This window comes from Eucyclogobius newberryi, unplaced genomic scaffold, assembly GCF_026437365.1.
Source record: "Eucyclogobius newberryi isolate DKJ021-1_F unplaced genomic scaffold, fEucNew1.0.hap1 SCAF_1, whole genome shotgun sequence".
Classification (NCBI taxonomy): domain Eukaryota; kingdom Metazoa; phylum Chordata; class Actinopteri; order Gobiiformes; family Gobiidae; genus Eucyclogobius; species Eucyclogobius newberryi.
The window spans coordinates 18,856,284-18,878,301 of NW_027315723.1; the positions used below are offsets into that span (position 1 = coordinate 18,856,284).

Here is a 22,018-nt window from a genome sequence, read left to right on the forward strand (position 1 = left end):
ACTCATTATTTATTTTTATTAGTATTATTATTATTAAAATGCAGTTGAGATAAACATATTTTCAATGTTGCTAAAAAATAATAAAAAGGTTATCACAGAATGGCACATTTTGCAGGTTTATAATTTCACTTCCTGTTTGTAATGGATGACATCACACTAGGAAATTACCCAGAAATCACTGGCCCAAAACTCATCTAATGTCACCATTTTTTTTCTTTGACTAATTCAAATATACGAGACCGACTTTATTTTGATGAATTCATGTTTTAGAGAGTCAAAAAAGTTGTTTCTTTGTGTAAATTCTGCATAAACTTGGACTGGAACGAGTGTCCCTGGTGTGATGTCACTTCCTGTCATTCTCCACAGATTTTGTAACGTTTTCGCCACAAATATCTGCTCGATTGGTGTAAAACTATAATGTATATGTACAACAGATATAAATACACCAAATAAAGTCACAATTTGAAAATCGTAAACCCCTGTCATGGGCACTTTAAGTCTTCTTTATCACTGGATGTGCGACTATAGCAACTTCTTAATGATAAAATAATAAAATCCATCAGGGTCTCAAATCGAACAACAGGAAAGCTGATTGGTTCAAGTCCTTTTCACAAACATAAGTGGCAGTTTTTTAGTCAGACTCAACATAAAGCATGTGAAGGCTGACGACGTGCTCTTTAAATCCATTCTGTGCAGGCTCCGTTCGCTGTGTGTTCATTGTGTCACCATGGCAACAGTGGAACTATCCCCAGGGCATTTTATATTATACATATTTTACAGACATGACGACGGCGGTCAAACCATCGCCAGAGACTCGTCAGAAACGTTACCTCAGAGGTGGGCGGGACTCCAACTTTCACTCATTTTAGAGCGTGACAGGGCTCTAACTTCAGTTTAGGTTTTTATTCCCAGTGAGAAAGTCTACAAGTTAAAGAAAAATAGCTTAAATTAGGGCTGCAACTCATTATTTTTTAGTTCACAATCGACAATCACATCATTATTTCTACTTATTGATACATTATTGACCAAATTAATGTTGAAATAATGTCATTTGGCTTCTAGACAGAGAGTATTATGAATAAAGTGTAAATAAAGGCTTTTCTTTTATATTCATGATCTTTTGGTGTGCGTTTCAGAATCACGATTAGTCAGTTAATGGTTGCAGCCCAATCGACAATATAAAATGCTTTGACTCCCGTATTTTTTGGACTATAAGTTGCACCTTTTTTCATAGTTTGGCCGGAACGACTTATATGTGATCTCACTAACACATGATTATATAATTTTGTGTGTTATTTTTGTTAGTTTATTCACTTCTCATGCGTGACAGCTAGGGGGCACTACTGTTCTTATTACGTGTGTTACATGTCTGTGTGGGAACCAAGGTAGTTGTTGTTTTGCTATTCACGTGAACATGGTGTTTGCTGAAAAAATCTAGCATTCCTAAATGTGGAGTTATCATTTTCAATTCAATTTCTTTTATTTTTGTGACGCCAAAAATCACAACAGCGGTTGAACTAACAATTTTCATACTGGCAACCAAAAGAAGCAGAAGAAGAATCTGCACTTCCTCTACCTCTGGAGTTTGTGGAGTTGTTTAGAAGTGACACAGAGGAAGAAGAATTCAGTGGATTTAGTGATTTGGGGTAAAACTGATGCTTTGGTAAACTTGTTAGCATGTTCTTTATGCTATAGTTATCTGAATGACTGTTAATATGTTACGTTAACATACCAGACACTTACCACAGTTCTGTCTGTGCCTCATGTAGCTGAAGGTGTTAGCGTTAGCATACGTACACCTATTCACCATGTTCTCTCATCTGTTATTATTTCAAACTGCATTTCTAGATCAAATATAGTTTTTTTTCTTCTCTATTATGCATTTTTTGGCTGGTGCGACTTATATTCTGAAAAATACGGTAATTTTTCTTGCATTGCTTCTTCAGAAATTATTTAGTTTTTTCTCATTTTTGTGTCTATGTTTTGAAATTACCAGACCTTTTTATTTTCAAATCATGAATCAGACAGTTGCTTTTACCTGAGACATATTAATTTCCCCTCATATTTTTTTAGTCTCGCTTGATAAATCCCGTGTTCCACTCCTTCCACCCTCGTCCGACCCTCTGCCCGCCTCTGAAAATATTTTACACCGTGTGGCAGCACCACAGTCCCCGGTGCCAGGCCTCACAGCGGCACAGTCCGGCCTGGGCCTCGCCTCTCCGCAGATGTGGTCCTCAGGTTCGCTCGGATCCGCCTGAAACTCCCAGATCCTGCTCAGAACTCGTCCTCGGAGCTGTCGGCCAGCAGCATGGTCTGGTCCTGACCGCTCACGCCCGGCTCGCGAGGCTGCTGCGGGGGAACGAGGGAACGAGGGTGAGACATGTGTCAAAACCAATGCTACGCTTTGTTGTTCACATCTACATTTGACCCATCGTTTAGGGCTGGACGTTTGACCCATCGTTTAGGGCTGGACGTTTGACCCATTGTTTAGGGCTGGACGTTTGACCCATCGTTTAGGGCTGGACGTTTGACCCATCGTTTAGGGCTGGGAAGTAAGCACGTGACAAATGTTATCGATCCAAAACAAGACTCAGATTTTCAGTTTAATGCTTCTGTGTCGTTACATGAGTCGCAGCGTTTGTTATGACGTGAAACTGCATTTCTGTGATTGGTCAATCTGCCTGTCAATCATCCTCATCTGAATTCATGGAAACAGGACATGTTCCAGTCCATGTGTCTTATTTGTAAAGTAAATGAAACGTGTGCAGTTTTGACTGACCAGGCAAGTCCCGATTATGATTTATTGTATTTATTTATTTCTTATTAAAGCAGGAAAGTCCCACTGACATTTGGACTTTCTTTTTAGGGTTGAGAAGTGTATTGTACATGTTCTAGTGAGGAAATCTCAGCAGACACAGGGAGAACATGTAAACTCCACACAGAAAGGCCCTGTGCTGCGCGGGAGTCGCACCCAGGACCTTTCTACTGTGAGGTGAGAGCGCTAATGCTAATGTTAGTGCCGAGTGATGAGGTGAGTTACATTCCAGGACAGTGGGATGTTTTGGTGTGGAGTTTGCATGTTTTCCTAGTGAAATCAACCTGAAATAGAAGGTTATTCCTCCAGCTGGTACTCCTGACCAAGTTCCTGGCTCCAGACGTGAGAAGGTTCCACTGTTACCAGGCTCCTGGCTCCAGACGTGAGAAGGTTCCACTGTTATCAAGCTCCTGTCTCCAGACGTGAGAAGGTTCCACTATTACCAAGTTCCTGTCTCCAGACATGAGAAGGTTCCACTATTACCAAGTTCCTGTCTCCAGACATGAGAAGGTTCCACTGTTATCAAGCTCCTGGCTCCAGACGTGAGAAGGTTCCACTGTTGTCAAGCTCCTGTCTCCAGACGTGAGAAGGTTCCACTATTACCAAGTTCCTGTCTCCAGATGTGAGAAGGTTCCACTGTTACCAAGTTCCTGTCTCCAGACATGAGAAGGTTCCACTATTACCAAGTTCCTGGCTCCAGACATGAGAAGGTTCCACTGTTACCAAGCTCCTGTCTCCAGACATGAGAAGGTTCCACTGTTACCAAGTTCCTGTCTCCAGACATGAGAAGGTTCCACTGTTACCAAGTTCCTGTCTCCAGACATGAGAAGGTTCCACTATTACCAAGTTCCTGGCTCCAGACATGAGAAGGTTCCACTGTTACCAAGCTCCTGTCTCCAGACATGAGAAGGTTCCACTGTTACCAAGTTCCTGGCTCCAGACATGAGAAGGTTCCACTGTTATCAAGCTCCTGGCTCCAGACGTGAGAAGGTTCCACTGTTGTCAAGCTCCTGTCTCCAGACGTGAGAAGGTTCCACTATTACCAAGTTCCTGTCTCCAGATGTGAGAAGGTTCCACTGTTACCAAGTTCCTGTCTCCAGATGTGAGAAGGTTCCACTATTACCAAGTTCCTGGCTCCAGACATGAGAAGGTTCCACTGTTACCAAGCTCCTGTCTCCAGACATGAGAAGGTTCCACTGTTACCAAGTTCCTGTCTCCAGACATGAGAAGGTTCCACTATTACCAAGTTCCTGGCTCCAGACATGAGAAGGTTCCACTGTTACCAAGTTCCTGTCTCCAGACATGAGAAGGTTCCACTGTTATCAAGCTCCTGGCTCCAGACGTGAGAAGGTTCCACTGTTACCAAGCTCCTGTCTCCAGACGTGAGAAGGTTCCACTATTACCAAGTTCCTGTCTCCAGACATGAGAAGGTTCCACTGTTATCAAGCTCCTGTCTCCAGACGTGAGAAGGTTCCACTATTACCAAGTTCCTGTCTCCAGACATGAGAAGGTTCCACTATTACCAAGTTCCTGTCTCCAGACATGAGAAGGTTCCACTGTTATCAAGCTCCTGGCTCCAGACGTGAGAAGGTTCCACTGTTGTCAAGCTCCTGTCTCCAGACGTGAGAAGGTTCCACTATTACCAAGTTCCTGTCTCCAGACATGAGAAGGTTCCACTGTTATCAAGCTCCTGTCTCCAGACGTGAGAAGGTTCCACTATTACCAAGTTCCTGTCTCCAGACATGAGAAGGTTCCACTATTACCAAGTTCCTGTCTCCAGACATGAGAAGGTTCCACTGTTATCAAGCTCCTGGCTCCAGACGTGAGAAGGTTCCACTGTTGTCAAGCTCCTGTCTCCAGACGTGAGAAGGTTCCACTATTACCAAGTTCCTGTCTCCAGATGTGAGAAGGTTCCACTGTTACCAAGTTCCTGTCTCCAGACATGAGAAGGTTCCACTGTTATCAAGCTCCTGGCTCCAGACGTGAGAAGGTTCCACTGTTGTCAAGCTCCTGTCTCCAGACGTGAGAAGGTTCCACTATTACCAAGTTCCTGTCTCCAGACATGAGAAGGTTCCACTGTTACCAAGCTCCTGTCTCCAGACATGAGAAGGTTCCACTGTTACCAAGTTCCTGTCTCCAGACATGAGAAGGTTCCACTATTACCAAGTTCCTGGCTCCAGACATGAGAAGGTTCCACTGTTACCAAGCTCCTGTCTCCAGACATGAGAAGGTTCCACTGTTACCAAGTTCCTGGCTCCAGACATGAGAAGGTTCCACTGTTATCAAGCTCCTGGCTCCAGACGTGAGAAGGTTCCACTGTTGTCAAGCTCCTGTCTCCAGACGTGAGAAGGTTCCACTGTAACCAAGTTCCTGGCTCCAGACGTGAGAAGGTTCTAGGCTTACTGGGTCAAATGAGGGACAAACAACATCTGGACCTGAACACTGGGCTGTTGCTGACCTCTGGCTGCCTGGCCTTCCGTCTCTGGTGCTTGAAGCTGTTGCGTCTCTTGCGGTGTATCGTCCTGATGCTGTAGAGGGCGCCCACGAGCAGCAGCGCGCCCGAGATCCCGATTCCTACAGGAGCCAGCATCCCGGACACGTAACCCGCCTGCAACAGCACACACAGGGCCAAGACAGTGAACACGGGGCGAAGAGTGTGAAGGGACACGCAGCAAATGAGGAATTGTTATTATATTGTTCTATGTCGTTTGAGCACATTTAAAGGTGCACTCTAAAGCTTTATCCCAGTTTATCGATTTATTATTGTAGGTTTATATTTTCACTTCCTGCTTGTGAATCATGACATCACGCGCTTGGAGCTTCAGTCACGGTCAGAATAAGAAATATGTAGATACATGAAAACACCTTTATTTAGTTTAGTTAAAGGCACAATGGACGATTTTTCGGCGATTTGAGAACGCAGCGCATCCGCACTCCCCCGTGCGGACTGATACAACACACACGTGTGTTTGTTTATTAGCGCAATGGAGCGCATCACATCTCTCGTCTCCCGTAGATTTCCGTCTCTTCTGAGTCAGCTCGAACTGTCTTTCTCCGTCTTCATTTTGTCCCGTACACTGAGGGAACTATATTATGATAGATCAATGCGCTTAGACACACGGAACCGTGCTGCTCTCGGGGGACGAGCCACACCCGGCTGCAGGTGAGTTTTATGATTGATACGTGACTAATCGGCTGTCCACGCCACGAGGAAATAAGAGTCAAATTTGGGCCAAAAATTGTCCATTCAACCTTTAATGTTTTTTTCAACTTTTTTCTCAAACTGCTACTTGATTGGTGTAAAACTAACATTTATAGTTACAACACATATCACCCCACCAAATTAGTCAAAAATAGAACATCATAAAAGCTGTCATACTTTGAATTAAACATAAAACAATCATAAACTCTAAAATCAGGTTTAAAGGGCGTATGACAGGTTTGTATGATTATCTAATTTTGACTTTATTTGGTGTATTTATACCTGTTGTACATATTAATTATAGTTTTACACCAATCGAGCAGGTATTTGTGGAGAAAATGTTAAAAAATCGGATGAAAATGACAGGAAGTGACATCACACCAGGGACACTCGTTAATTTTTGACTCTCTAAACATTACTTAAACAAAATAAAGTCGCTCTCATGTATTTCCATTTGTCAAATTAAAGATAGTGACATTAGATGAGTTTTGGCCCAGTGTTTGCTGATGTCATCATGAGTGTGATGTCATCAATTACAAACAGGAAGTGAAATTATAAACCTAAAAAATTTGCTCTTCTGTGATAACATTTTTTAAATAATTTTTTAGAAACATTTTACATATATAAATCCTAACTGCATTTTAGTTGAATGAGTCGTCGGACCTGTAGGGGGCGCTTTAACGTTCCGCCTGTAGGCCAGCAGGGGGCAGTCTTACCTTCTCTCTGATCAGCTCCACCCAGCTTCGCACTAGGAAAGAACACAGACGTTAGCTTCTTCCGCCAGCGCTCGTCTTAACAGTGCGTGTCTGTCATACTTAGTCCCTGGTTGCGTTGGACCCAGACGGGCGGAGGCGGGATCAGGCTGTAGGGCGGAGGGGTGGAGGCGTTGGGGCCTTCGGTCTGGTCCTCGTTGCTCTCCTCCATCGACTCCTCTGAGTTCTCCTCGTCCTCGTCCTGATCCTCTGCTCCAGAAGATACGCAAACAAATGTAACCAACGTCTGATTCATTTACGTTTATTTGTGCTTTATTCAGCTACTTATTGAACTATAACACAAGTAATACACCGACTTAGTCATGCCAGATTTTTACGATTTTCAAATTTTTACTTTATTTGGTGTATTTATACTTGTTATACATATACATTATAGTTTTACACCAATCGAGCAGGTGTTTGTGGAGAAAACATTGATAAATCTGTAGAAAATGACAGGAAGTGACATCACACCAGGGACACTCATTTCAAGTTTATGCAGAATTTACACCAAAAAAAAACAATTTTTTTGACTCTATAAAAATCAATTCAACAAAATAAAGTCGCTTTCATATATTTTTATTTGTCAAATTTTAAAAAAAAAATTTTTCAATCTTAAGCAAAATTGTCATGCTGTGGAGCGTTCTAGGACAAGTTTGTACATCGCCATGGAGACAAGCACAGGCTCAGAATGATTAATTAGATATCAAAAAATTATTCGCTGCAAATGTATCCAATTAAATAATAAAAAACATAAGTGCAAATAGAGAAATGTTGTTATTTCCTGTCAAATCTGACCAAAAAATGAAAAGTTAGATTAAAAAAAAGTGAAATAACATGAAGAATAATGGTGACTGTTGTTAATTTTGTACATAAGTATTTTCAGGACTCTCTAGAAATACATTCAATGGTCGTGGTTCATTAATCAGCCACAAATATAAAAGCCTGTAGTGTTTTCATTACCGTCAGACTCCATCTCGTCAAACCCAGGTCTGGATCTGGGGCGATGCCGATACTGCGTCGTCATGGCGGCCGTGGTCATGGTCACTGTGGGCGTGGGACGCAGCAGGGACGAGAGGGAGGGGCTCAGCGAGTTCTCCTCCGGAGTCAATGTCCTCGCGGCTCCTGTTCAAAACCCAACGCAGAAACACTGAGGGAAAAGAGCTTCTGAGGACCAAGTTAAACCCAGGATCAGACTCTGCTTTTCATACATGTCCAGTGTAAACAGAACACCTTCGATAGCCTTAGCGTTAGCCTTAGCGTTAGCCTTAGCGTTAGCCTGAGTGTTTTGCGGTCAGCCCCATGTTCTCCGAGACCTGGGTTTGAGTTATATGCTGCTATATTTCATGCTTTAAATAATTATGCACAATTATTGGGGATGTGGAACCTGAACCAGTAGCCTATGCTAGTATTAGTGTAGTTCCCCCGTTCATAGAAAAGGGGGAACATAGATACCAGGGAATATAGGTACGGGGGAACATAGGTACCGGGGAACATAGGTACAGGGGAATATAGGTACAGGGGAACATAGGTACCAGGGAACATAGGTACCGGGGAATCTAGGTACAGGGGAACATAGGTACCGGGGAACATAGGTATTGGGGGAATCTAGGTATGCACTGTTTCTTTGTTTTGTTCTGTTTTAGTTCATCAAGCACCACAAAACCTGCAACCTCCACAAAAACCACAAGTGGACTTTAACGTGGAGCTGGGAGTTATATTTTAATATTAATTAATGCCAAATGTAACAAACAAACTGTCCCATCAAAATGAATTGGATGGAACGTTTGTATCAGTAACATTTCTGAACTCGTCACTCACTTCAGTCTGTTGGACTGAAGCGTAGCCCAAAACTGTACTCAAGACGTAAAGGGTTTAATGCCATAGTGTGGAACATTCCCAAAGTTTGTCACTGAAAACATACGTTTACATTCAATATCACAGAGAGGGTGTTTAGTCTCTAGCGGTGGACTCTGCAAAAGGAACTGGATCATCTCTTACTGTCTATGAAGTTCATCTCTGATCACATTTACGTGTTTGTTCCTCACCTGTCCAATCCTGATCTTCACTGGCCTCAGATCCCGCCTCCACAGAGGAATCAGACGATCTGATTGGCTCCTGTAGATCAGTGCCAGACGTCTGTCCCGGGGACGTCCAATCAGGGAGCAGCGGAGGTGAGGCTACACTGTCTGTCTCCGCGGTGACAGGGCTGGGCCGGTCAGACAGCGCCTCCTCTGGTGAAGCGTCTTCAAGCGGCTCAAATATCAGAGGCAGCGACTCTGAAGACATCGTGCTCTCTGTGGCATCGTCCTGGGACAGCGGGCCCAGCGTGTCTGCTGGAGGCACAGGGAGACCTGGTTTAGACCTGGTTTAGACCTGGTTTAGACCTGGTTTAGTCCTGGTTTAGACCTGGTTTAGACCTGATTTAGACCTGGTTTAGACCTGGTTTAGACCTGGTTAAGTCCTGGTTTAGACCTGGTTTAGTCCTGGTTTAGACCTGGTTTGGATCTGGTTTGGATCTGGTTTGGATCTGGTTTAGACCTGATTTAGACCTGGTTTAGATCTGGTTTGGATCTGGTTTAGACCTGGTTTAGTCTTGGTTTAGATCTGGTTTAGACCTGGTTTAGATCTGGTTTAGACCTGGTTTAGACCTGGTTTACATCTGGTTTAGACCTGGTTTAGATCTGGTTTAGTCCTGGTTTAGATCTGGTTTAGTCCTGGTTCAGACCTGGTTTAGACCTGATTTAAACCTGGTTTAGTCTTGGTTTAGATCTGGTTTAGACCTGGTTTAGATCTGGTTTAGACCTGGTTTAGATCTGGTTTAGACCTGGTTTAGATCTGGTTTAGACCTGGTTTAGACCTGGTTTAGATCTGGTTTAGACCTGGTTTAGACCTGATTTAGACCTGGTTTAGATCTGGTTCAGTCCTGGTTTAGATCTGATCTGGTTTACACCTGGTTTAGATCTGGTTTAGATCTGGTTTACACCTGGTTTAGATCTGGTTTAGACCTGGTTTAGACCTGGTTTACATCTGGTTTAGACCTGGTTTAGACCTGGTTTAGACCTGGTTTAGATCTGGTTTAGTCCTGGTTTAGATCTGGTTTAGTCCTGGTTTAGACCTGGTTTAGACCTGGTTCAGTCCTGGTTTAGACCTGGTTTACACCTGGTTTAGATCTGGTTTAGATCTGGTTTAGACCTGGTTTAGATCTGGTTTGGATCTGGTTTAGACCTGGTTTAGACCTGGTTTAGATCTGGTTTAGATCTGGTTTAGATCTGGTTTAGACCTGGTTTAGTCTTGGTTTAGTTCTGGTTTACACCTGGTTTACGCCTGGTTTAGATCTGGTTTAGATCTGGTTTAGACCTGGTTTAGACCTGATTTAGACCTGGTTTAGATCTGGTTTGGATCTGGTTTAGACCTGGTTTAGTCTTGGTTTAGATCTGGTTTAGACGTGGTTTAGATCTGGTTTAGACCTGGTTTAGATCTGGTTTAGACCTGGTTTAGACCTGGTTTAGACCTGGTTTACATCTGGTTTAGACCTGGTTTAGATCTGGTTTAGATCTGGTTTAGTCCTGGTTCAGACCTGGTTTAGACCTGATTTAGACCTGGTTTAGATCTGGTTCGGTCCTGGTTTAGATCTGATCTGGTTTACACCTGGTTTAGATCTGGTTTAGATCTGGTTTACACCTGGTTTAGATCTGGTTTAGATCTGGTTTAGATGTGGTTTAGACCTGGTTTAGACCTAATTTAGACCTGGTTTAGATCTGGTTTGGATCTGGTTTAGACCTGGTTTAGTCTTGATTTAGATCTGGTTTAGACCTGGTTTAGATCTGGTTTAGACCTGGTTTAGACCTGGTTTACATCTGGTTTAGACCTGGTTTAGATCTGGTTTAGTCCTGGTTTAGATCTGGTTTAGTCCTGGTTCAGACCTGGTTTAGACCTGATTTAGACCTGGTTTAGATCTGGTTCAGTCCTGGTTTAGATCTGATCTGGTTTACACCTGGTTTAGATCTGGTTTAGATCTGGTTAACACCTGGTTTAGATCTGGTTTAGATCTGGTTTAGATGTGGTTTAGACCTGGTTTAGACCTGATTTAGACCTGGTTTAGATCTGGTTTAGACCTGGTTTGGATCTGGTTTGGACCTGGTTTAGACCTGATTTAGACCTGGTTTAGATCTGGTTCAGTCCTGGTTTAGATCTGATCTGGTTTACACCTGGTTTAGATCTGGTTTACACCTGGTTTAGATCTGGTTTAGACTTGGTTTACACCTGGTTTACACCTGGTTTAGATCTGGTTTAGATCTTATTTAGACCTGGTTTAGATCTGGTTTAGACCTGGTTTAGACCTGGTTTACATCTGGTTTAGACCTGGTTTAGACCTGGTTTAGATCTGGTTTAGTCCTGGTTTAGATCTGGTTTAGTCCTGGTTTTGACCTGCTTTAGACCTGGTTCAGTCCTGGTTTGGACCTGGTTTACACCTGGTTTAGATCTGGTTTAGATCTGGTTTCGTCCTGGTTCAGACCTGGTTTAGACCTGATTTAGACCTGGTTTGGATCTGGTTCAGTCCTGGTTTAGATCTGATCTGGTTTACACCTGGTTTAGATCTGGTTTAGATCTGGTTTACACCTGGTTTAGATCTTGTTTAGATCTGGTTTAGATGTGGTTTAGACCTGGTTTAGACCTGATTTAGACCTGGTTTAGATCTGGTTTGGATCTGGTTTAGACCTGGTTTAGTCTTGGTTTAGATCTGGTTTAGACCTGGTTTAGATCTGGTTTAGACCTGGTTTAGACCTGGTTTAGACCTGGTTTACATCTGGTTTAGACCTGGTTTAGATCTGGTGTAGTCCTGGTTTAGATCTGGTTTAGTCCTGGTTCAGACTTGGTTTAGACCTGATTTAGACCTGGTTTAGATCTGGTTCAGTCCTGGTTTAGATCTGATCTGGTTTACACCTGGTTTAGATCTGGTTTAGATCTGGTTTACACCTGGTTTAGATCTGGTTTAGACCTGGTTTAGATCTGGTTTAGATCTGGTTTAGACCTGGTTTAGACCTGGTTTAGACCTGGTTTAGATCTGGTTTGGACCTGGTTTAGTCTTGGTTTAGATCTGGTTTAGACCTGGTTTAGATCTGGTTTAGACCTGGTTTAGACATGGTTTAGATCTGGTTTAGATCTGGTTTAGACCTGATTTAGATCTGGTTTAGATCTGGTTCAGTCCTGGTTTAGATCTGATCTGGTTTACACCTGGTTTAGATCTGGTTTAGATCTGGTTTACACCTGGTTTAGATCTGGTTTAGACCTGGTTTACACCTGGTTTACACCTGGTTTAGATCTGGTTTAGATCTGGTTCAGAACTGGTTTATATCTGTTTTAGACCTGGTTTAGACCTGGTTTACATCTGGTTTAGACCTGGTTTAGACCTGGTTTAGACCTGGTTCAGTCCTGGTTTAGACCTGGTTTAGACATGGTTTACATCTGGTTTAGACCTGGTTTAGACCTGGTTTAGAGCTGGTTTAGACCTGGTTTAGACCTGATTTAGACCTGGTTTAGATCTGGTTCAGTCCTGGTTTAGATCTGATCTTGTTTACACCTGGTTTAGATCTGGTTTAGATCTGGTTTAGACCTGGTTTAGACCTGGTTTAGATCTGGTTTAGTCTTGGTTTAGTTCTGGTTTAGACCTGGTTTACACCTGGTTTAGACCTGGTTTAGATCTGGTTTAGACCAGGTTTAGACCTGGTTTACATCTGGTTTAGACCTGGTTTAGACCTGGTTTACATCTGGTTTAGACCTGGTTTAGACCTGGTTTAGATCTGGTTTAGACCTGGTTTAGACCTGATTTAGACCTGGTTTAGATCTGGTTCAGTCCTGGTTTAGATCTGATCTGGTTTACACCTGGTTTAGATCTGGTTTAGATCTGGTTTACACCTGGTTTAGATCTGGTTTAGACCTGGTTTACACCTGGTTTACACCTGGTTTAGATCTGGTTTAGATCTTGTTTAGACCTGGTTCAGATCTGGTTTAGACCTGGTTTAGACCTGGTTTACATCTGGTTTAGACCTGGTTTAGACCTGGTTTAGATCTGGTTTAGTCCTGGTTTAGATCTGGTTTAGTCCTGGTTTAGACCTGGTTTAGATCTGGTTTAGTCCTGGTTTAGATCTGGTTTAGTCCTGGTTTAGACCTGGTTTAGACCTGATTTAGACCTGGTTTAGATCTGGTTCAGTCCTGGTTTAGATCTGATCTGGTTTACACCTGGTTTAGATCTGGTTTAGCCCTGGTTTACACCTGGTTTAGATCTGGTTTAGATCTGGTTTAGACCTGTTTTAGACCTGGTTTAGACCTGGTTTAGATCTGGTTTAGATCTAGTTTAGACCTGGTTTAGATCTTGTTTAGATCTGGTTTAGACCTGGTTTAGATCTGGTTTAGACCTGGTTTAGACCTGGTTTAGATCTGGTTTAGATCTGGTTTAGTCCTGGTTTAGATCTGGTTCAGACCTGGTTTAGACCTGGTTTAGACCTGGTTTAGATCTGGTTTACACCTGGTTTAGACCTGGTTTACACCTGGTTTAGACCTGGTTTACACCTGGTTTAGACCTGGTTTAGATCTGGTTTACACCTGGTTTAGACCTGGTTTACACCTGGTTTAGACCTGGTTTAGTCCTGGTTTAGATCTGGTTTAGACCTGGTTTACACCTGGTTTAGACCTGGTTTACACCTGGTTTAGACCTGGTTTAGATCTGGTTTACACCTGGTTTAGACTTGGTTTACACCTGGTTTAGACCTGGTTTACACCTGGTTTAGACCTGGTTTAGATCTGGTTTAGATCTGGTTTAGTCCTGGTTTAGATCTGGTTTAGACCTGGTTTAGATCTGGTTTCAGACCTGGTTTACACCTGGTTTAGATCTGGTTTACACCTGGTTTAGACCTGGTTTACACCTGGTTTAGACCTGGTTTACACCTGGTTTAGACCTGGTTTAGATCTGGTTTAGTCCTGGTTTAGATCTGGTTTAGACCTGGTTTAGATCTGGTTTCAGACCTGGTTTACACCTGGTTTAGATCTGGTTTACACCTGGTTTAGACCTGGTTTACACCTGGTTTAGACCTGGTTTACACCTGGTTTAGACCTGGTTTAGATCTGGTTTAGTCCTGGTTTAGATCTGGTTTAGACCTGGTTTAGACCTGGTTTACACCTGGTTTAGATCTGGTTTACACCTGGTTTAGACCTGGTTCAGATCTGGTTTACACCTGGTTTAGACCTGGTTTACACCTGGTTTAGACCTGGTTTACACCTGGTTTAGACCTGGTTTAGATCTGGTTTAGATCTGGTTTAGTCCTGGTTTAGATCTGGTTTAGACCTGGTTTAGATCTGGTTTAGACCTGGTTTAGTCCTGGTTTAGATCTGGTTTAGATCTGGTTTAGTCCTGGTTTAGATCTGGTTTAGACCTGGTTTAGTCCTGGTTTAGATCTGGTTTAGATCTGGTTTAGTCCTGGTTTAGATCTGGTTTAGACCTGGTTTACACCTGGTTTACACCTGGTTTAGACCTGGTTTACACCTGGTTTAGACCTGGTTTAGACCTGGTTTAGACCTGGTTTACACCTGGTTTAGACCTGGTTTAGATCTGGTTTAGATCTGGTTTAGTCCTGGTTTAGATCTGGTTTAGACCTGGTTTAGATCTGGTTTAGACCTGGTTTAGTCCTGGTTTAGATCTGGTTTAGATCTGGTTTAGTCCTGGTTTAGATCTGGTTTAGACCTGGTTTACACCTGGTTTAGACCTGGTTTACACCTGGTTTAGACCTGGTTTACACCTGGTTTAGACCTGGTTTAGATCTGGTTTAGTCCTGGTTTAGATCTGGTTTAGACCTGGTTTACACCTGGTTTAGACCTGGTTTACACCTGGTTTAGACCTGGTTTACACCTGGTTTAGACCTGGTTTAGATCTGGTTTAGTCCTGGTTTAGATCTGGTTTAGACCTGGTTTAGACCTGGTTTACACCTGGTTTAGACCTGGTTTACACCTGGTTTAGACCTGGTTTAGATCTGGTTTACACCTGGTTTAGACCTGGTTTACACCTGGTTTAGACCTGGTTTACACCTGGTTTAGACCTGGTTTAGATCTGGTTTACACCTGGTTTAGACCTGGTTTACACCTGGTTTAGACCTGGTTTACACCTGGTTTAGACCTGGTTTAGATCTGGTTTAGTCTGTCACCGAGTCCTTTCCTCACACGTTTCCCCGAGCGCGTGATGCTGAGCGCTCGTCTCCGGGCCGACGGCAGCAAGAGAAGGTAATTAGACCGTCACGGCTCACGCTGCGTTCAAACAGGAGCCATTTTACCAAAACCAAAACGTTCTTTACCACCAGAGCTGCCGGATTCATTATACATTTACCAGATCTACATCTCGTGTAGGAGCGAGAGCAACTGGGTCTGTGGAATCGCTCACTATGTCATTTTTAATGTAGTAATTAATCATCTTGAACATCGTCAAAAAAGTGTAATTTCAAACTGCAGGAGAAGACTGCTAAATTATTATAATATTATTATTTATTTATTGTGACTGTTGCAGGTGCTCACAGGTCTTTCGGCAGAAGAACTAGTTATACTCCAGCCTTACTTGTGAAACTTGTTTGTTTTAATATAGGTGAAATGCGCAGTCTGGGGTTTGGTCAGTATTAGATCAGACCTCCGCTGCCTCACAGAAGTCAGAATTGGCTCCAATATGGTGGCCCTCGTGGCGGCCCAAAAACACAATAATTGTATGTTGGCTCTCGAAACGCTTCAGACACTGGGTTAGGGTCAGAGTCAGGGTCAGGGTCAGGGTCAGGGTCAGGGTTAGGGTTAGGATTAGGGACAAGAGAGCGGATTTGGACCCAAGAGAGAAAATTATTGCCTGAGCTGTATCAGCGGAACCGGTTTCGGTCGCCGCCATGTTGGGGCCGGTAACTTCCGTTTCAGTCGCCGCCATATTGGAATTCTGATTTTCGTGAGGCAGCGAGGTTTGATCTAGACCTAACCGTCCGGTGTTTGGGGGTAAGTGGGAGTGGCCTCCCAAACGGCTGTATGACTGTGTGTCCCGCTTACTCCCGAGGTTGCCACATCCGCGAAGGCTTCTGTAAAAACGAGCCGGGGGTTCTTGCAAACTCACACTGACGGGTCAAAGGATCGTAAGAAGTGGAAAACTGGAATGTTCTTTTGAATGCCAGAGCCTGACACGGTGCAGAGCAGAAGACGCACAAATATATCACTGTCGAGTTTATAATACCCGCGTTCCACTGGGTGGAAGTAACTAAACATGTGATGACGGTTGCGTTCTGACCCGCATCGGCGTTGTGGTCTCTGGACAGCAGGGGGCGCCACTACTTTGCAATGAATTTGAGCATGGTTTCCCGTCGACGTGCGCAAACGAGAGAAACCGCGCAGTTATTCTGACCAAGCTGTGGACTTTTGTGCGGGGTCCGGTCGCGTAAACGCCCTCGAAGCGGGTGGTCTGCCCGTATGGACTCTGGGTTACGTGTTACGGTTACGGCCTGGGTCCACGGGGGGGTGCCAAAGGGTGTGTTTTCACTCACCTCCACTGGGCCGCGCCGCCTCCGTCCACAGGCTCTCTGTCCCGTCGTCTTTCGGCAGGGGTCCGATCGCGGGCAACACGAGCGGATCTTGCGTGGTCGTCATCACAGCTCCTTCTGTGGCCGTTCGTAGGCCGACAAACAGTTTCGGGACGTCGTCGTCCAGAGGCGAGAGCCAGCTTTCCGAAGAGTCCTCGCCGCTCTTCTGACTCGCCGTCGCTGCGGTGGCGGCTAAGCTAACGCCCTCTCCGTCTGTCGCTTCTGTGTTTGGAATCCATCCTCTTATTTTCACTTCTTTCTTCTCGTCCCTTTGTCCGTCCTCCACATGTGTCACGAGCGCCGTCCCGTCCGGCCCGGTTTGCCCTGAAAAAAAAGTACCAATTCAAATTACTTACCGTATTTTCCAGACTATAAGTCGCACCAGCCAAAAAATGCATAATAGAGACGAAAAAAGCATATATAAGTCGCACTGGAGTATGAGTACATAAGTATAAATATAAGTATATCCGCACCTTTTTTCAGTTTTTGCCAGGGTGCGACTTATAGTCCGGAAAATACGGTAATTCAGAATATAGCACGTGTAAGCGACCCACAAACTCTCGACAGTTTGCTGCAATGTCCTTCCCCACTCTCATCTCCATTTCACACTGTAATAAACTCTAATAAAGCCAAAAATCCTTTAATCCTTAATTGTTATCTGGACTATACCGAAAACACCAAAAATATTCTCCATCTAGAATCCTTAACCATATTTGAACCTCTGAGTTCAACAGTCAATAATGTATTTAAAGTTCTCTGCGATAGAAATAATCGTTAAACATGATCGTGTTTAGTGAAACATGAAACTATTGCTGCCGAACAGTGTAATCCATAATGTGATCGTATTACAATATACTGGGATTTTGTCACGCTTTCTAAACGTGGACACTGCCGGGCTGGTACTTGGACTATAAAATATATTGAAACAAGTCACAATCTAATAAACAAGCAGGTAAAAAGCGCTCATATATTGTGATGTTGAATTTGGGTCAACGTTGTGTCTAACTCACCTGGTCCCGGCCTCGTGGTGGCTGCTATATTTAGCGAGGATGCAGCAGGAGTCACTGAATCCTGCGCCGGGGAAAGGGTGGCGAGGTCGAGCGGAGTACCACAGACGCACAGGAAGGGGGCGCTGAAGAGGAGGAGGGTCCAGGCCGCCTCCATCGCTGCCGAAGCCGCTCAGAGCGAACTAACATCACAACAAACAGGAGGAGAGCCACGTCTAGAAGCTTTTCTCGTCGAGCTAAAGCGTGATTTTCAGGTGCACCGTGTCACTTTTCCGGTGGAGGGACAACCACCTGCTGGTCGTCGTAGAGATATTATTACAGTTATAGAATTTAAGGTTCACACTTGTTGTTGTTGTCCTGACGTGGACTTGGTTTGGTCCTGTTCTAGTCCAAGTTTAGTCCTGGTCTTTTTGTCAAATTTTCCGTTTCCATGAAGAAAACCCGGCGAAGCCACCAGGCCGAGTTACGAGTCAAATCTGTGGAAGTGGCGCCCCGACTGCTCTCGGGGTGGCTGAATCTCCACCAGGAAAGTTATTACATCGTGCACCAACAGGTCATTATTTTTATCGTGATGCCATGTAGTGTATGTATATTTTCAACATTCTAAACAGAAACAAAACAACACAAAAAAACAACAAAAACTTGACTAAATGGACAAAATAACACATAAATTCAAACATTTAGCCAGTTGTGACACAAACAAAGTAATGTCACGTTTCTTCACATCTTTTTTCCCTCCACATTTTTCACACCTAATACATCAAGTAAAATTAAATTCAGATAACATACTTATAATTATCATAACTTATAATTAATAAAAATCAGTTCTGGTTAGTGGGCGGGTCACGTGTGTCCTCATGACGTGTTTGAAGGAGACTGTGCTCAGTGGTGGTGGTGTAGTGGCTTAAGGTGTTGCACATATGCGGTTGTTTCCAGCTCAGATTTAGTTCTGGTGTAGATTTGTCGAATGTCTCAGCACGATCTCTCTCCATTTGTGACAGAAAATATCAATAAAGACGAAAAACTGCCTAAAAAAAAAAAAAAAATGCCATCTGTAATACAGACATGATTAGTTTTTTAGGCCCGAGCGCCACAAGCTGGCGAGAGGCCTATTAATCTCGCTGCGAAAGTGCGCACGTAGTGCGCACGAAATCGAGCGCAAAGCGCTCGCCCACTTCCAAACACTCACTAACGCACTCCTTCACTCACGCACGCCCCGTGCATACTAATTAGTAGTAGGGAAATGGAACTTTACCGTTGTAAAGGGGCGAAGCCCGTGCAAAAGTACGCACTAAACGAGCACTTTAAATTGGGATGACGACCGCAATATAAAGCACTCATTTGCGCTAAGAAGCTCACGAATACGTTCCCCATCTCTTGCATGTTCCGTGCATATAAGCATGTAATGCAAAAATTGAACATTATTACTGTATAGAGGGCCAAAAACACAAAGTGGGCGGAACCCACTCAAAATTAACGAAAGTACCCGTCAGTGACCAGGGACCCACACCATGAGGTAGGAAAGCGCGAGCGCTTTCCGAAAATGTACAGTTTATGATATTTGAAAAATGGGAAACATTGTTTTCGCATCTGAATATTATTCTTTCTTTCTTTCTTCTTCTTCTTCTTCTTCTTCTTCTTCTTCTTCTTCTTCTTCTTCTTCTTCTTCTTCTTCTTCTTCTTCTTCTTCTTCTTCTTCTTCTTCTTCTTCTTCTTCTTCTTCTTCTTCTTCTTCTTCTTCTTCTCGGGACCAACCCCCCTATTTTTCACCCAGTGAACATTGACGAAAAGTCACAAAAATTAGCACACCTCTAAAAATCGTGCCTCTCTACATTCTGGCTATTTCCTTTTTCTAAAATTAAAAAAATTGGCGCGTCAGCGCCCCCAAATGTACCAAAAATGCATTGAGAGATGGGAAATGACCCCAAAAAAATCTGATCGTAGAATCATGAAATTTGGCGCAGGGGTAGATGGTGACAAGAGAAGTAAAAAATATTATTACGGCAACGCCGTCCGCCCAACCAAATGTCGGCCATATTGCTTCAAAAATGGCTAAACATGACTTCGGAGTTTTTCCAAACGTCGTACTTTTACGAACTCCTCCCAGGGCGTTGGCCCTAAAAAATGCTACTGAGGAGTGGGACATCAAAAGTTATCCAAATTACATTGATACCGCTCACGGAATTTCAGAAATCTCCCAAAATTAACATTTCTGCCGTTTGCGCAGATAAAGTCCGAATTGCGTCAAATTAGAATCAGTTGTTAAACTCTTTGCCCTAAACCTACTTGAAGTGAAATAAATGAATTTGGAGCCACAGCGCCCCCTACAGATTTTATATGGAGGTTAAATATTTAGTTTTGCGAAATTATATGAAATTTGAGACACAACTAAATTTTGGCATCCCCATCAAAAAAGTCAATGAGACCCATGTCATAATTGTTATGGTTTTGCCGTAACGATGACCGAAACCTTCCATGTTATTCCAATGGGGAAATCGCCAGAACATGTATACACTTTAGACTTTCACAAACTCCTCTTAGGGCGTTAGACATATTAACCTGAAATTTGGTGAGACTCATCTTCAGGGGTGAACCGTCAAACGTTATCCACATTTTTATTCTAAGAGTCACGGTGCATTTTGCCAAGAATTCAAAATAAAATTGCTTTTTGATGGTAAAACAAAGGGGAGAAGATGTGACAGCGTCACAGATTCAGCAGTAGATGTAATAAAAGGACAATTGGGGCGCGTTAGCCTCCCCTCCTCTTGCGGTGTGGCGGCGGCGTGGCGAGGGCCGATCATTGCCGCTTGCGGCTATATTTCTTCTTCTTCTTCTTCTTCTTCTTCTTCTTCTTCTTCTTCTTCTTCTTCTTCTTCTTCTCGGGACCAACCCCCCTATTTTTCACCCAGTGAACATTGACGAAAAGTCACAAAAATTTACACACCTCTAAAAATCGTGCCTCTCTACATTCTGGCTATCTCCCTTTTCTAAAATTTTAAAAATTGGCGTGTCAGCGCCCCCAAATGTACCAAAAATGCATTAAGATAGAAAATGTCCCAAAAAAAATCTTATCGTAGAATCATGAAATTTGGCGCAGAGGTAGATGGTGACAAGAGAAGTAAAAAATATTATTACGGCAATTTTTTTAATTTTAGAAAAAGGAAATATCCAGAATGTAGAGAGGCACGATTTTTAGAGGTGAGAAGAAGAAGAAGAAGAAGAAGAAGAAGAAGAAGAAGAAGAAGAAGAAGAAGAAGAAGAAGAAGAAGAAGAAGAAGAAGAAGAAGAAGAAGAAGAAGAAGAAGAAGAAGAAGAAGAAGAAGAAGAAGAAGAAGAAGAAGAAGAAAGAAAGAAAGAAAGAAAGAAAGAAAGAAAGAAAGAAAGAATAATATTCCGATGCGAAAACAATGTTTCCCATTTTTCAAATATCATAAACTATACATTTTCGGAAACCGCTCGCGCTTTCCTACCTCATGGTGTGGGTCCCTGGTCACTGACGGATACTTTCGTTAATTTTGAGTGGGCTCCGCCCACTTTGTGTTTTTGGCCCTCTATACAGTAATAATGTTAAATTTTTGCATTACATGTTTATATGCACGGAACATGCAAGAGATGGGCAACGTATTCGTGAGCTACTTAGGGCAAATGAGTGCTTTATATGGGGATGTAAAGTGCTCGTTTAGTGCGCACTTTTGCACGGGCTTCGCCTGTTTACAACGGTAATGTTCCATTTTCCTACAACTAATTAGTATGCACGGGGCGTGCATGAGTGGAGGAGTGTGAGTGTTTGGAAGTGGGCGAGCGCTTTGCGCTCGATTTCAAGGCGCAATACGTGCGCACTTTCGCAGCCGAGTCTCCATCCTCCTCGCTGAGTCTCCATCCTCCCTGAGTCTCCATCTCCTCCCTGAGTCTCCATCCTCCTCCCTGAGTCTCCATCCTCCCTGAGTCTCCATCCTCCTCGCTGAGTCTCCATCCTCCCTGAGTCTCCATCCTCCTCGCTGAGTCTCCATCCTCCCTGAGTCTCCATCCTCCTCCCTGAGTCTCCATCCTCCTCCCTGAGTCTCCATCCTCCCTGAGTCTCCATCCTCCTCGCTGAGTCTCCATCCTCCCTGAGTCTCCATCCTCCTCCCTGAGTCTCCATCCTCCCTGAGTCTCCCTCCTCGCTGAGTCTCCATCCTCCCTGAGTCTCCCTCCTCCCTGAGTCTCCATCCTCCTCGCTGAGTCTCCATCCTCCCTGAGTCTCCATCCTCCTCGCTGAGTCTCCATCCTCCCTGAGTCTCCATCTCCTCGCTGAGTCTCCATCCTCCCTGAGTCTCCCTCCTCGCTGAGTCTCCATCCTCCCTGAGTCTCCATCCTCCCTGAGTCTCCCTTCTCGCTGAGTCTCCATCCTCCCTGAGTCTCCATCCTCCCTGAGTCTCCCTCCTCCTCCCTGAGTCTCCCTCTTCCCTGAGTCTCCATCTCCTCCCTGAGTCTCCATCTCCTCCCTGAGTCTCCCTCCTCCCTGAGTCTCCATCCTCCCTGAGTCTCCATCCTCCCTGAGTCTCCCTCCTCCTCCCTGAGTCTCCCTCCTCCCTGAGTCTCCATCCTCTCCGTGTCTCCATCCTCCTCCTGCGCGAGCCTTGGGAGTAAAACGCACGGCACCGAACAGA

The 22,018-nt window shown here is 43.9% G+C and overlaps 1 protein-coding gene across 3 annotated transcripts; it reads right to left on the bottom strand.

Annotated features, from left to right (window-relative positions):
* Positions 1-2,177: 2,177 nt before the first annotated feature.
* LOC140364785 (uncharacterized) lies at positions 2,178-16,480 on the bottom strand. Of its 3 annotated transcripts, none has more exons than XM_072451148.1 (7): positions 16,327-16,480; positions 8,818-9,105; positions 7,733-7,894; positions 6,833-6,979; positions 6,734-6,765; positions 5,274-5,423; positions 2,178-2,349 (listed from the first exon to the last, which is right to left on the bottom strand). In XM_072451148.1, the coding sequence occupies exons 1-7, from the start codon at positions 16,427-16,429 to the stop codon at positions 2,275-2,277; spliced, it is 957 nt and encodes a 318-aa protein (XP_072307249.1). In that variant the 5' UTR covers positions 16,430-16,480; the 3' UTR covers positions 2,178-2,274. The 3 variants fall into 3 exon arrangements, with proteins under 3 accessions (XP_072307249.1, XP_072307264.1, XP_072307256.1); XM_072451163.1 differs by having other exon boundaries at positions 8,818-9,102; positions 16,327-16,466; XM_072451155.1 differs by having other exon boundaries at positions 2,184-2,346.
* Between the last annotated feature and the right edge of the window lie 5,538 nt (positions 16,481-22,018).